Raw genomic sequence first — 13190 nt, forward strand, 5'->3', positions numbered from 1 at the left:
TCTTTACGATGCCATTGTCAGTTTGTGAAAAAAAAAATTTTCGCGATGTTACGGGGCCTCGAACACATCAAAATAACGGGTTTTTGACCCTTTTAGGTTAGAGTATCTCGAAAACTGAGGGTGATGGAATTTTTCTGAGGTCAGATTCGGATTCAGCGCAGCAAAAACCTTCGGGTATAGTAGGTCTGGTCTCTGGTTCTCAGAATTGTTGGCCTGTGTTATTCACTAAATTAGGCTTAGCTCAGGGCTATCTTCAAATTCTATTGAGCAAAGAGATGATATAAAAAACAGCATTCATCACTTCTGATGAAACATTAGAGTTCACGAAAAAATCGTCAAAAGCGAAAATCAAATGTATTCGTAAATCTCCATAACCTGTAGATGTACACGGAATAAGACGATTTCTAAGGTTTTTAGGTATGTTCAAAGAATATATTCCTAAATATGTCACCTTAAGTAAACCGGATAAGAGAAAGGAATAATGCTACCCCGATGTCGTGATTAGGACTTAGAACTACAACAAGTACAAAGAGACTTTATCGAGTAACCTAATAAAACGACTTATTTTTAAGCCTTCATGATGAGGGTGAACTTCAAAAACCTACCATCGATTGATTACGAAAAGTGATACATTCCTCCGAAAATTGTTCAGAAAAAAATTTAATCAGAAATCCAAGAATGACTAATTAAATACGAAGTTTCTTATGATGGGAATCGTCTTAAGACCATTACATTTCATGTTGTAGACATCGTTTTGATGATTACTTCAAATTTTGTGTCAGGCAAATCTTCCAAATTTCGAGTCAAATTCAAATCTCTGGTCTTTAAAATAATCTCAGCAAGAGATACATATATGTCTGGCTATACTCTGTAAGGTTTATGTAAAAGGTAGGCTTCGACTTTAAATGCTGGTCAGCTAAAAATTTAGATTGAGTCAGATCCAGATCGAGTCAGATGTGAAATAGAGCGATTCAGCATTCAGCAATTCGACAATTTAATTCATCAGAACAAATCATTACAAGACCAAACTATGGTTGGATAATAATATTAAAGTTTTCAATGATTAGATTTGCACTTTGGATCTTTAGACCGCAAGCCTAGCTTGAAAACTAAGTTCTGAGATTTAATATGTAAAATGCACCTAATTTAAATTTATTCTTCGTAAAATTGGTAAGATGGCGGTGTGTTAGGGAAACTTTCGCTAAATCAAAACGTCCCTAGTTCAGTACTTGGATACGTACAAACGTCTACCTGACATAAATACCTTTATCAATAACAAATATTTTATTATCATTGAAGGATGTATTTCAATCAACGGACCCTCATGCCCAGCACATAAATTATGGAGAGACAAGTACAAATGTGTGAGTGTTTCTGACTGTCCTTGCATATCTCACGAGGAAAAATTTGTTAAACCCGGAATGGTTATCAAAGAGTCCGAGTGTGAGAAATGCCAGTGTATAAATAATTACTACACTTGTTACAAATCTTCTTGTAATGGTTCTTCTTCTTCTACAGAGCCAACTCAATTCACGTGCGTGATTTTAATTTGTATTTTATCATCCTATTTTTATAACCTTTGATAAGACTAAGATACTCATAGTTAAATTTCATTTTCAGTTTTGATCCTACTCCTACTGAGGCAAGCAAATTTATTTTAAGCAGTACTATTTCCCCACCAAGATTCTGCGAAAAGGAAAATTTAGTCTGGCTAACAAAGGTTGTTCCAGCAGATTTTATTTCATATAATGCCAGTAGTTCAAGAAGCTTAGCTTATGACCCTCAATATTCAGTACTCAACGATCAACCAACAAAGACTCAAAGTTCGAAAAGTTGGCAGCCTGCATATAATAATGCAAATCAATGGTAAAACAATATAAAAGATGTTATTCAACTCAATGGGGATGATTTATAAAAGTATGCTCATAATTTTTTACTTTTGTCAGGTTGGAAATTAAATTAGCGAAACCAGAACCTCTCTATGGAATTATCTTACAAGGAAGTTTGTCCGATGATAAATTCTTGACGAGTTATCATATTATGTACTCCGAAGATGGACTGGTATTTTCATTCATAAATGATAACAAAAAAGAACCGAATGTCTTTCAAGGTCCAATAGACAAGCAACTAGTTCAGCAAATTTTTAATCCGCCGATTGAAGCTTCAGTAGTTCGAATCATTCCGAAATCATGGCGTAACGGCATTGCAATCAGAGCCCAGTTACTTGGCTGTAAAGACGATTTGACTACGGAACATAACCGAGAAACAACAAGTTATGAATCCTGGTCAACTACGGAAAGTTGGGTTTCGAGCACTATAGTTGTGGAGCCAGATTTCCCCCCAGGTAATTTTTAATTTCAAATGTAATGTGGAATTTTATTTTTTTGAATAATCCGAATGGAAAGTTCAATTATCATCCTGATAAATTCTTTTCTATAGTGTGCAACGACTCTATGGGATTGGATAGCGGAATAATGTCAGATCAACAAATCTCAGCATCTTCATCCTACGAAAATATTCTGCCAAATCTGAAATTATCGGCTCCTGGTATATGGCGAGCAAAATTAGACAATCCAGAGCAGTACGTCAATTTTGATTTCCTCCAAGTTCGAAACATAACTGGTGTGAAAACAAAAGGAGCAGATAATATTTGGACTACTGCCTACAAAGTATTTTACAGTATTGATGGCAAGCAATGGATGGCAGTCGTTGATGACTTTGGAAATGAAAAATTATTCTTAGCCAATGTCGATGATGTTTCTCACAAAACCAATTACTTTAATCGACCTCTTCATACAAGATTTATCAGAATTAAACCGACTTTATGGCACGAGCATGTTGGAATGAAAGCTGAGATTATTGGCTGCTTTTTACCTTATGGTAAATCCAATTTGGCACAATTTTTCTGATTTTACCAATAACATATTATTTTGTTTTAAATTTTAGCTGAAGTGACAACTCCCTCTGTTTCGGAACTACCACTAGTATACTGCAAGATTTGCGAAGGAATTAAGGCGCAGAGTTTCGAAACTTGTAATTGCACAGATTCACTTTGGTGGGATGGAGAGTCTTGTGTTGATAAAGAAGAATGCCCATGCGTTGTTGGACACATGCCGTAAGTTGTCAAATTATTACATTTCTAATCTTTGGAAGTTATTATTTTTTAGCATATCTTCCCTTGTTCTTCATTTGTATTGTTCTTTTTCTTCGGCTTCTTCTTGTTCCTCATAATCTTAATTGAAAATCTCAGCGACATTCTAAGTCTATTTGGAACGTCTCCAACTTTGAATTATTAGTTCTTAAAATCTTATTTAAATTTTCATTTCCAGATACTCAGTGGGTTCAGTTTACGAAACAGAAGACTGTCAAAAATGCTTGTGTACAATGGGAGGAACAGCAGCATGTCATGCGAAAACTTGCGAGCCCTGTAAAGAACAAGGTTACAGATCAATTATAACTGAGTTATGTTCGTGTGTCTGTAAACCCTGCCCTCTTGGTACTCGGTTGTGTCCAACCGGAAATATTTGCATCAATGAAACTTCCTGGTGTAATGGTGTAGAAGATTGCCCCGATGATGAGAAAAATTGCGAATCGACCACAGTCTCTGTTCCAGTTGCAACAACTCGTAATTCAATTGATAAATTTCCACTTTTTCGCAAAAGATTTAAATAAAAAATGATACCTCACATCTTCTTTCAGATCGTCCATGTGATGTTCCGACTTGTCCACCAGGCTACAAGGTAGTTCAAAAAAGGCCCCAGAAAACATACAAAAATAAATATTCAGGAAGATATGCAGAGCGTTTTGGTACCAAGACCAAAGGAGGCGCTCGAGGGGTTAAGGGTGGTAACAACCAGAAAATAAGGAAGGATGATAACCAGGAAAATGGCGAGTGTCCCCAATATTCCTGTGCATCGAATAAACCGCCTCCAGAATTTCCGGAATCGGATCCTTGTCCAAAAGCTGAATGTCCACCGAATTACACAGTGATTTTTGAGAAAACTAGCCCATACAAGATAGAATCTTGCCAAAGATACACTTGTAGACCTTTACCTCCGGTTCAAGTTGTGTGCCATATTACAGGAAGAACATTTAATACATTTGATAATTTAGAATATAAATACGACATTTGCAATCATATTTTGGCGAGGGACAGATATGCAAACCGTTGGTACATTTCTCGTAAGTATTCTAACATTTCAATTATATCTCTCTAAATTATAGCTTGATGAAACCTTGGGATTGTTTCTCTAGCTCCCTCAAATTGCTTTATCTACTCTGTCAAATCCATCCTCCCCTAAAACATTTACCATGTTCTCTTGTCAGCTTTCTTTACCTTCTATTCCTCTGTTGGATCCTTTCCATACATGCTTCCATATTTCCTCTTTCCTTTCACAGGTTCTAAATTTTATGTTGGTTTTTTTCCAATACATCACTTCCCTTACTTTGTCTTTCAATCTAAATCTTGCTATTCTTGCCCATCTTTCCTCTCCCCATTATAACCGTTATTATATTTTGTTTCCTGATCCATAATTCTTCTTTTTATTAATTTCCCTGTCTATTGTCTCTGATTCTTCATATACTCCAGTCCCATTTCCCATATCTCTATCCATAAACAAGCCTTTGTTTTCTTATTCCCATCTCGTGAATTCTACCGAACTCTCTCCTATCTTCAATCGCCTTTGAGCACTTTTTCGCAGACTCCTCTCCATTTCTCTCGCTTGACTTGCATTTAAACTTCCATTCCCCCTTTCCCACTTTAGTATTGAAATGATCACTTTGCACTTCTTATATTTTCATATATCCAGGCGCCCTCTAGTCTAAGCATCCTGCACTTCAATCCTGTAATGAAGCTATCTTTTCTTAATCATCTGCCATCAGCACTAAATCGCCGTTGTCAGTTATATTGGTTCTTTTTCCATCCTAACTCCTATCCATCCTTTTTTCTTCATTTCTTCTTCAAAATCTGATCATAATATATGAGGTAAAAGTGGACTCTGAGGCCAACCTTGTCTTACTCCTCTCATCAACCAGAAATCTTATACTTGCTCCGATATCTTTATCCTGCTTTTTCTTTCTTAAAATTTCCGGTACTCTATTTCTATTGAACCCTCTCTTATACCCTTTTCCATCATAACATTTTCTATCTGATCTCGTTCCAATGAGTTAAATTCGATCCTCCTCTCTTTCTTTAAAAACTTTTATTTACCAAATATTTCAAAACATATGTCCATCGGCCCTATTCCTTTCCTAAAACCTGATTCGGTGGCTGTATATTTTTTAGCTTAACTTCTTTCATTATAACTTCTCCGATGAAACAGTTACACATAACTTAAAGAATGTTGGCATTATTATCACTCCTCTACAATCTCTAACATCCTCCCCTATGCCTCTTTTCACTACCAGTACCACTACTTCTTTTTTCTATAACTCTGGCTATCCTTCTCCTCTTCATACTTGATTGCACATTATCCATGCCTATACCCTTATGACCTGGTTTACTGTTGTCCTCTCTCTGTCCCTCCTCCTCCCTCCCTATCTCCCCCCCCTCTCTCGTGTAGCGACCGTCTAAGGACTTTTCAGAGATAATAAAATAGTTGGAAAGGACGGCCGATGTCGTCTAGAGACTTTATAGTGCCTTTAAAACAGTTTAAATGCTTATAATCTTAGGACTTTCTAGTGATTTGAAAACCGTTCGAAATAATGGAAGACATCTCTTTGAGACTGTCTAGTGGTTTTTAAACAGTTGCAAAGGGCGGTCGAGATCGTCTAAGGACTTTCGCGATATTTTAAAATAGTTGTAAAGGGAGGCGGGGATCATCTAGGGAATTTGAAGGGAAGAGACGGTTGATGCGAGTAAAATGGTGCAGCCTCCTCCAAAGCTGAAACCTAGAACCGCTACTGGTTAGAATAGATGGTTGAAATCTTCTTGGGACTTTCTTGTGAATTTTAGACAGTTTTAAAGGGCGGTCGACATCGTCTAGATAGTGGAGGCTTAGATAGGAAAGAGGGGATTGAAAGTGTTTGGAGTGAATTTTGATTGACAAAGAGATCGAAAAAGATAGATATGGACAGTAGAGAGATAGCCTGGGATAGGAAGGAGGGGATTGACAGAGATAGTCGTGAATCGAGATTAATAAGAAGGTAAAAAATTATGAAGGGAGGTAGAGGAGATAGGATAGAGGGGATTGCAGAAGATAGGAGAGAATGTGGATTGGCAGAGAAATAAAATAAGATAGAGGCTTATAGAGGATAGATAAAAGAGATACAGAAAGATAGACGATGGATAGGTTGGGATATATTTTCCTTATTCCTTTCTACCTCAGGGATAGAAAATAATTAAAAGTATGTACTATGATTTGTATTTCTCTACTTCTAGTCTCCATTCACACTATATTGGGGCCAAAAATTAAATAAAAATTAGAAACAAGATTAAGTTAAAAAGAGCCTCATTTTTCCTTTCAGTGGAAAAGCAGTGTGCTGTTAATCAACATCCTTGTAAGCAAGTTCTAGTGATAATCCTGGACAGTGATACGTTCATAATGTATCCAGACTTGCACCTTGATATAAACGATAATAGTTTTTCACCCGCTGAAATGAAACGTTTGAATGATAAAAACAGCAGGGACTATACAATATCTAAAGTCGGAAATGCCTTGCATTTTCTGTCTTATCGATATGGTTTCTGGATAGTTTGGGAATCTAATTCGAATATTAAGATAGGCATTCCAACCAGATTAACGAAACAAGTAGACGGTTTATGCGGATTCTTCGACGGAGATAGGAAAAACGATAGACAAAAACCGGATGGCACGGAAGCTAGGAGCACTTTGGAGTTCGGAAATAGCTGGAAAATGGAAGGGACTCAGGAATGCGAATTGCAGGTTATTTAAGAAACACCAAATTTCAATTTGAAATTCATACTTGAATGCTTCGAGCACTCTTAAAAATTGATTTATTTATTGTTTATTATTTCAGGTATGCCCCCAACACTTTCAAGAAGAGGCCTGGACAATGTGTAACTCTGTAAAAGACCGTTCCTTGGCAGCCTGTTCATCTATTCTGAATTTGGACAAATTCGTCTCTCGGTGTCTCGAAACGGCTTGTACATGTTTGGAAAGCAATTCCACGTATAATGATTGTAAATGTCGGATACTAAGTTCTTTCGTGACAGAATGTCAAGCCAATGATCAAGGAATCGATTTTTCTAATTGGAGAAATATACATGATTGTCCAACAGAGTGTAAAGCTCCTTTTGTCCATAAGGATTGCTTTGGGTCAATATTTTATTTTAAATCGATTGAATTTATAATAATAAGTATATTAAAACAAATATTTTAGATAATTTTTAAATACAACTTTAACTTTTGCAGACACAAATGTGAAGCCAGTTGCGATAATTTACAAGAAGTGGAACCCTGTCCGGCTATTAAAGGAGTTTGTTTTGCGGGTTGCTTCTGTCCTGATGGATTGGTCAGAAATGGTGATGATTGTGTACCTCCTACAGAATGTAGAGACTGTATTTGCGATGGATTTGGAAACACTAAGTTTGTTACTTTTGATAGAAAAAACTTTGTTTTCGATGGAAATTGTACTTTTGTCCTCTCCCAAGATGTCGTCAGAGGATCTGGAAAACACACTTATCAGGTATCTTTTTGTCCTAACAAAACCATCTATGATGCAAAAAGTTGGTCAAGTATAATGAAAAAAATCTCCCATATTTGTGCACAGATTAAAAAAAAACTCAAGGTCAAAGCATCGACAACAGTAATTTGGATATACTGAATTCTCTTTGTTAAAGCTCCTTCGGCTTTAACGGATACTTTCTCATCACGTATCTCGTGCTTCGCACTCGAATTAGTCCCTCAAATTGTATATCATTTCCTTAAATGTATATTGTCACAATTCCTAACAAGCATTGGTATTGAAATAGATGTAATTTCATTGCCTCGTTTAAAAAAGTGCGCGTTCTTTAAACAAATTTTGTCAATAAACATTTTATTGCAACTTCTGCCGTTTTTCGAAAACTGAATTTGCTCATTTCCAATTTTATTTTTGGCATTTAAACGTTACAAATACGTCTGCACATCAGCCTTGTCGTTTCCTAACTTCTAAATTATATCCCTGAAATCAGTGACCCAGACTTAGTCAATTGAATTTTTACCGCATCGTGTTCTACATCGCTGTCAAAATATAAAATTTCGATTTTTCAAAAAAATTCAAAAAGATGTTATAATAATCTTGTAGGGCATTAAAAACCAACATTTTTTGCCTTTTAATTTTTTTTCATAAAGTGCGTTATTTGCCTTCAAATGTTCATTTTCGTGTGTTTTTTGGAATTTTGTAAATTCTATATTCTTTTTCAAATTTCCATTATTATATGGAAAGCGCGAATTATTTTTGCACTCACAAAAATTTCTTTCTTCTTTCTTTCTTTTCTTCTTTCTTTTGTATGCTGTCAGAAATGGAATTTTCGATTTTTCAAAAAAAAAAATTCAAGAAGTTGTTATTATAAATGCTATAACTCTGGTAAATATCAAAAAAAGTCATTAGGATAAATTGTTCCACTTTTTGAATACTATGAATATACGCACAGAAAATTGTTGTGTCTTGAAAAAAGTGGTCAAAAATATTCAAAATGTGCTCACTTTTTGAATTTTCATCCAAAATGGCTGGCCAACGAACTTGACCTTCATTTTAAGGTACTAAAAGTGTGTATCAAGAGACTATTTAATCTGTCAATTCTTTCGGAAGTTATCGTGCTAACAAATTAAAAACAAAAAAGCATCCACGAACACATTCGTAAAAACCTGTTTTTCGGATTCAGGGAGTCTCAAAACGTGGACATTTGACAAAACTGGGGGGGGGGGTCAAACTTTACACAAATTTAATACATTCCTTGATGAAAATGTAATAATGATTAACATCAATTATAATTGATCTTTATTAAAGATCTTTTTCTTTCATTAATAATCCTTTCCACAATTAGTCAGCTTATAATTTCTTTCCAGATTTTGGTGACTAAAGGCCCCACGGAAACTATCACAGTTTTATACCAATCACACGTGATACACATTAGAAAAGATTCTGGTATACAGCAGGTGAGATATATGATCAATACTGAGGTAAATTAAACGCTTTATACAAAAAATTTCTTCTTTAGCTTTTAATTTTCGTCGACGATGTACCAATTCTTGAGCTACCTCACAATACTCCCTGGCTGAAATTGAAAAAATCTCCTGGAAAAGATGTAACTTTGTTAATCCCAGCCATCCAATTGGAAGTAGTGTGTTTCCAAAACGACTTCGCATTCATGATCAGACTTTCATCTCGAATTTTCGGAGGGGCTATGGAAGGTCTTTGTGGGGATTGTAATGGAAATCCTGATGATGATTTTAGAAAACGAAGTGGAGAGGTATGACATGCAAAGGAATCTTTCATCAACATGATGATATTTCATTTCATTTTCAGTGTCGTTTTTACCTTCGTTATATGATTTATAGACCACGGAAGATATTTCAGAATTCGGATTAAGTTGGATACCTACTGATTTACCACCAAACTTAAAATTCAAAGAAGAACATTGTACAACTAAAGTGGAAAATTGCAGTTCACAATTTCTGGATCATAGTCCTTGCAATAAATTGTTGGATTCCTTGGAATTTGGGAAGTGTCACAATTTAGTTAATCCAGAGCCATTTTTAGTAGCCTGCCAGGCAACTTTATGTAATAATGGAAATATCTGTAACGACTTGGAGGCGTATGCGAGAACTTGTCAACATGCTGGTGTTTGTCCCAAATGGAGAAACTCAATGTTGTGTCCTTATAACTGTCCTTCACGTAAGAAAAATTTCTCTCTATATTATAAAAAGATCTTGCCACCGCCGCTGCTTCAGGAGTACCCATGAATGTCCGATCGACCTCCCTAAATGCCCGGTCGCCCTCTCTAAAAGTCATGTCATGTTCATAGATTTGGAATATCGTCCCTGCGGATCCGGCTGCATAGAAACTTGCGAAACGATTAATTCCGTGGAGCCTAGAACCTGTTCTGATGATTTAACAGAGGGTTGTTACTGTCCAGACGATCAAGTAATGCACAATGAAACTTGTGTTCCGAAACGAAATTGTCTGATCTGTGACGATCAAGGACACATTGAGGGCGACATCTGGAATCCAGAAAAATGTACAAAGTGCACTTGTGAAAATAAAATCGTTAGTTGCCAAAAAACTGAGTGTCCTGTAATAACCTGCGATGAAAATTACGACACTGTTGTTGTGCCTACATCAGAGAAGGATTGTTGTTTCAAATATATATGTGGTATGAAAACTATTGAAGAAAAGACTATTGAATTCCAAACACTTTTTCAATGTTTCTTCTGTCAGGTGTACGTTTTGACAATTTTTATTTTTTAGTTCCAAGAGGAGGAAACTGTACAGAATTTCAGCAACCAAAATGTGGTTTTGGGCAAATTTTGAAAACTCGTAAAGATTCTGCCGGTTGTCAGAAATTTATTTGCGGTAAGTGTAAGGTTCGCATTCTTTGTCCCTTTCTTCTTTCTTAAAGAATTTCTCTCTTCCCCCGTATTTCGCTTTAATGCGAACTCAATCAATATTTGTCTTCCTCAAGACAAAGTTCATCTTTTATGATAAAAAATTCATCTCGACTGTTTAGTTAAAAATGTAAGTACTTTATTGTTATGTAAGCACTTGTCTTTTGGATTGAAAATTCATCTTTCTTGATTAAAATATAACTGTTTTCAGTTAAAGTTGAATATTTTTTGTTTCAAAATGCATCCATTTGGTTGAAAATTCATGTTTTTTAATGCAAATTCATCTTTATTGTTGGAAAAATCGTCATTTTTGCTCAAAAATTAGTCTTCTTTATTGCGAATTAATCTTTTCGGTTGAAAACTTGTTCTTTTGGTTGAAAATTAATATTTTTTAGTTAAAAATTTGTTTCTTTTTGCTTGACAACTGACCTTTTTTATTGAAAATTAATCTTATAGATTGAAAATTCATCCTTTCGGTTAAAAATTTGATTATTTGGTTGAAAAATTGTCTTTTGGTAGAAAATGATTAGTTTGGTTGAATATTGATCTTTTTGGTTGAAAAAATCGGTCCTTTGCCTTTAAAGTTCAACTAGTTGGCTGTACCTGAAAAAATTTGGTTACAATTAAATTTGTTGTTAAAAGTTCATAATATCAGGATAATAATTTCATTTTTTTTTTAAGAAAATGTACAACTTTTTGGTTGAAAATTAATTTTTTTCATGAAAATTCGTATTTTCAAGTCGAAAATTCAACTTCTTTGAAGAAAATTAATCTTCTTCAATAAAAATTTAAAAATTGTATATAAATAATTATAATATAATTATAATCGACTATTGACTATTTGGGTGAAAAATCATATTTTTTGGTATAAAATTAATGTTCTCGTTTAAAAATTGATCTTTTACTTGAAAGTTGAACAATTAGTTTGTGAGTGCAACTGTTTGCCTTAAAATTAACTTTTTGTTTTGACAATTCGCGCTTTCTGGTTGAAAATTTAACAGTTTAAAAAAAAAAATAAAATGGGCCTTTTTGGATTCAAAATTCTACAAGCTGGAAACTCAACTATTCCATTATTGGTTGAAAATTGATTTTTTATTCAGTTGAAAATTCAAACGTTCGGTTGAAATTTTTTCTTGTAGAAAAAATCTTCTCAATTGAAAATTCATCTTTTTGGACATTAGATTAATTTTGTTGGTTGAAAATTCATCTTCTTTGGGCTCAACTCTTTTAATGAAAACTCATTTGAAAAATCAAGCTATTTCGCCAGGGTTGAGAGCGCTGTGGGCTGTAAAGTCTATAGTTAAATACCGTTTTTAATCAAAAATATTGTTTAAAATGTCATTCTTCTTTTAGAATGTTTACCAAAGGATCAGTGTCCATCACTTAATGATATTATCGTATACGAGGAAGAAGAACTAGAACCAGGATTTATACGAATTTTGGATACATCAGAGTGTTGTCCAAAACCCACTAAAGTTTGTAAGCCGGAAACATGTTCGAAGAAACCAGAATGCCTACCATATTATAAATCTATTGTGAAACAAGGTTTATGTTGCCCTATTTACAAATGCGGTAAGTATTTTTTATTTCAAATAAAAGAGTCTCTCAAAATTAAGTCGTAATTTTAAATAGTGTTTTCAATTTAAAAGCGTTCCATTTTCTAATTTGTACCGATTTTTTCAGGAGTATTCTTGAAGTAATATTTTACCTTTTAGCTATTATTATTAAAGGAATGCCAGTTACTTTAAAGTCGATTAAATAAAAATGCTTATTTACTAAAGTTGAAATAAGCCGACATTGAATCATAATCCGAGTTCCAAAAAGGTTTAACATTATCCTTTTCTAATCGGGGATTGATTTAGCATTCTAAATATTTTGAGTTTAATTCATCATTAGCGCATTTGGCTAATTTCAATAAAAAGATATTGAATTGACTACAACTTACATGAATTTTTACTAATAGTTATGTTGCATGTTAAATTTATCTCAATAATATTGATTATAATCGATTTCTTTCAATATGCGATTACTGTGTCCTATTTAGGAAATTGTAACCCAACAACAAATATTGATTGCAATACTGGTAGGACATGACAACTAGCCTTAACCTTTTTTCAATTAAAATTGAATAAAAAAGAAACAGAGTTTTCATTTGCTCATTGTCTCCTACATTGCTGTCCATGTAGCTCATTGCTGTCCGTGTTCTCCAAGAACAGCAATGTTTTTACTTTTCAATTCTTTGAGACGGTGAAAAACAAAATAATGCTCTATTTTAAAATTTCTTGATATAACTACATAGGCCGTTAAAAAAAATTTGTCTGAACTTTGTACGAGACTAGTGTCTCCTTATGTATTTTCAACCACTGAATCCGAATCCGACCTCAGAATTCAGAGTTAACGGTAAAATTTTCCCCTAGCCTAGCAAGAACGTAAAAAATCTAGGGAATTCTGGAATCTGCGAAGGTGATAATTGTAAAAGCAGAATGTCTGTACTTTGCAGAAATGCTTAAAATCAAGAAAATTCCGGAATCTGCTTATGTTACGAGGGTAGTTCAATAAGTCCTTAGAATGAAGTATAAAAACAATTTTTTTTTATTTTTCAACATAATCTCCTTGGAGCTCTATACACTTGGTCAATCG

The 13190-nt window shown here is 34.4% G+C and overlaps 1 protein-coding gene across 1 annotated transcript in view; it reads left to right on the plus strand.

Moving 5' to 3' along the window:
- Positions 1-13190, plus strand: part of LOC117174244 (hemocytin) — a 56256-nt gene that overhangs the window by 29333 nt on the left and 13733 nt on the right. Inside the window, exons 23-38 of the mRNA XM_033363148.1 lie at positions 1300-1534; positions 1621-1866; positions 1947-2344; positions 2440-2880; positions 2947-3115; positions 3330-3625; positions 3700-4182; positions 6466-6884; positions 6979-7277; positions 7374-7647; positions 9012-9101; positions 9164-9415; positions 9504-9840; positions 9971-10318; positions 10414-10518; positions 11904-12122. Of these exons, the coding sequence (XP_033219039.1) occupies positions 1300-1534; positions 1621-1866; positions 1947-2344; positions 2440-2880; positions 2947-3115; positions 3330-3625; positions 3700-4182; positions 6466-6884; positions 6979-7277; positions 7374-7647; positions 9012-9101; positions 9164-9415; positions 9504-9840; positions 9971-10318; positions 10414-10518; positions 11904-12122 (4611 nt within the window). The remainder of the gene's footprint in view (positions 1-1299; positions 1535-1620; positions 1867-1946; positions 2345-2439; positions 2881-2946; positions 3116-3329; positions 3626-3699; positions 4183-6465; positions 6885-6978; positions 7278-7373; positions 7648-9011; positions 9102-9163; positions 9416-9503; positions 9841-9970; positions 10319-10413; positions 10519-11903; positions 12123-13190) is intronic.

This window comes from Belonocnema kinseyi, chromosome 6 (assembly GCF_010883055.1).
Source record: "Belonocnema kinseyi isolate 2016_QV_RU_SX_M_011 chromosome 6, B_treatae_v1, whole genome shotgun sequence".
Taxonomy (NCBI): Eukaryota; Metazoa; Arthropoda; class Insecta; order Hymenoptera; family Cynipidae; genus Belonocnema; species Belonocnema kinseyi.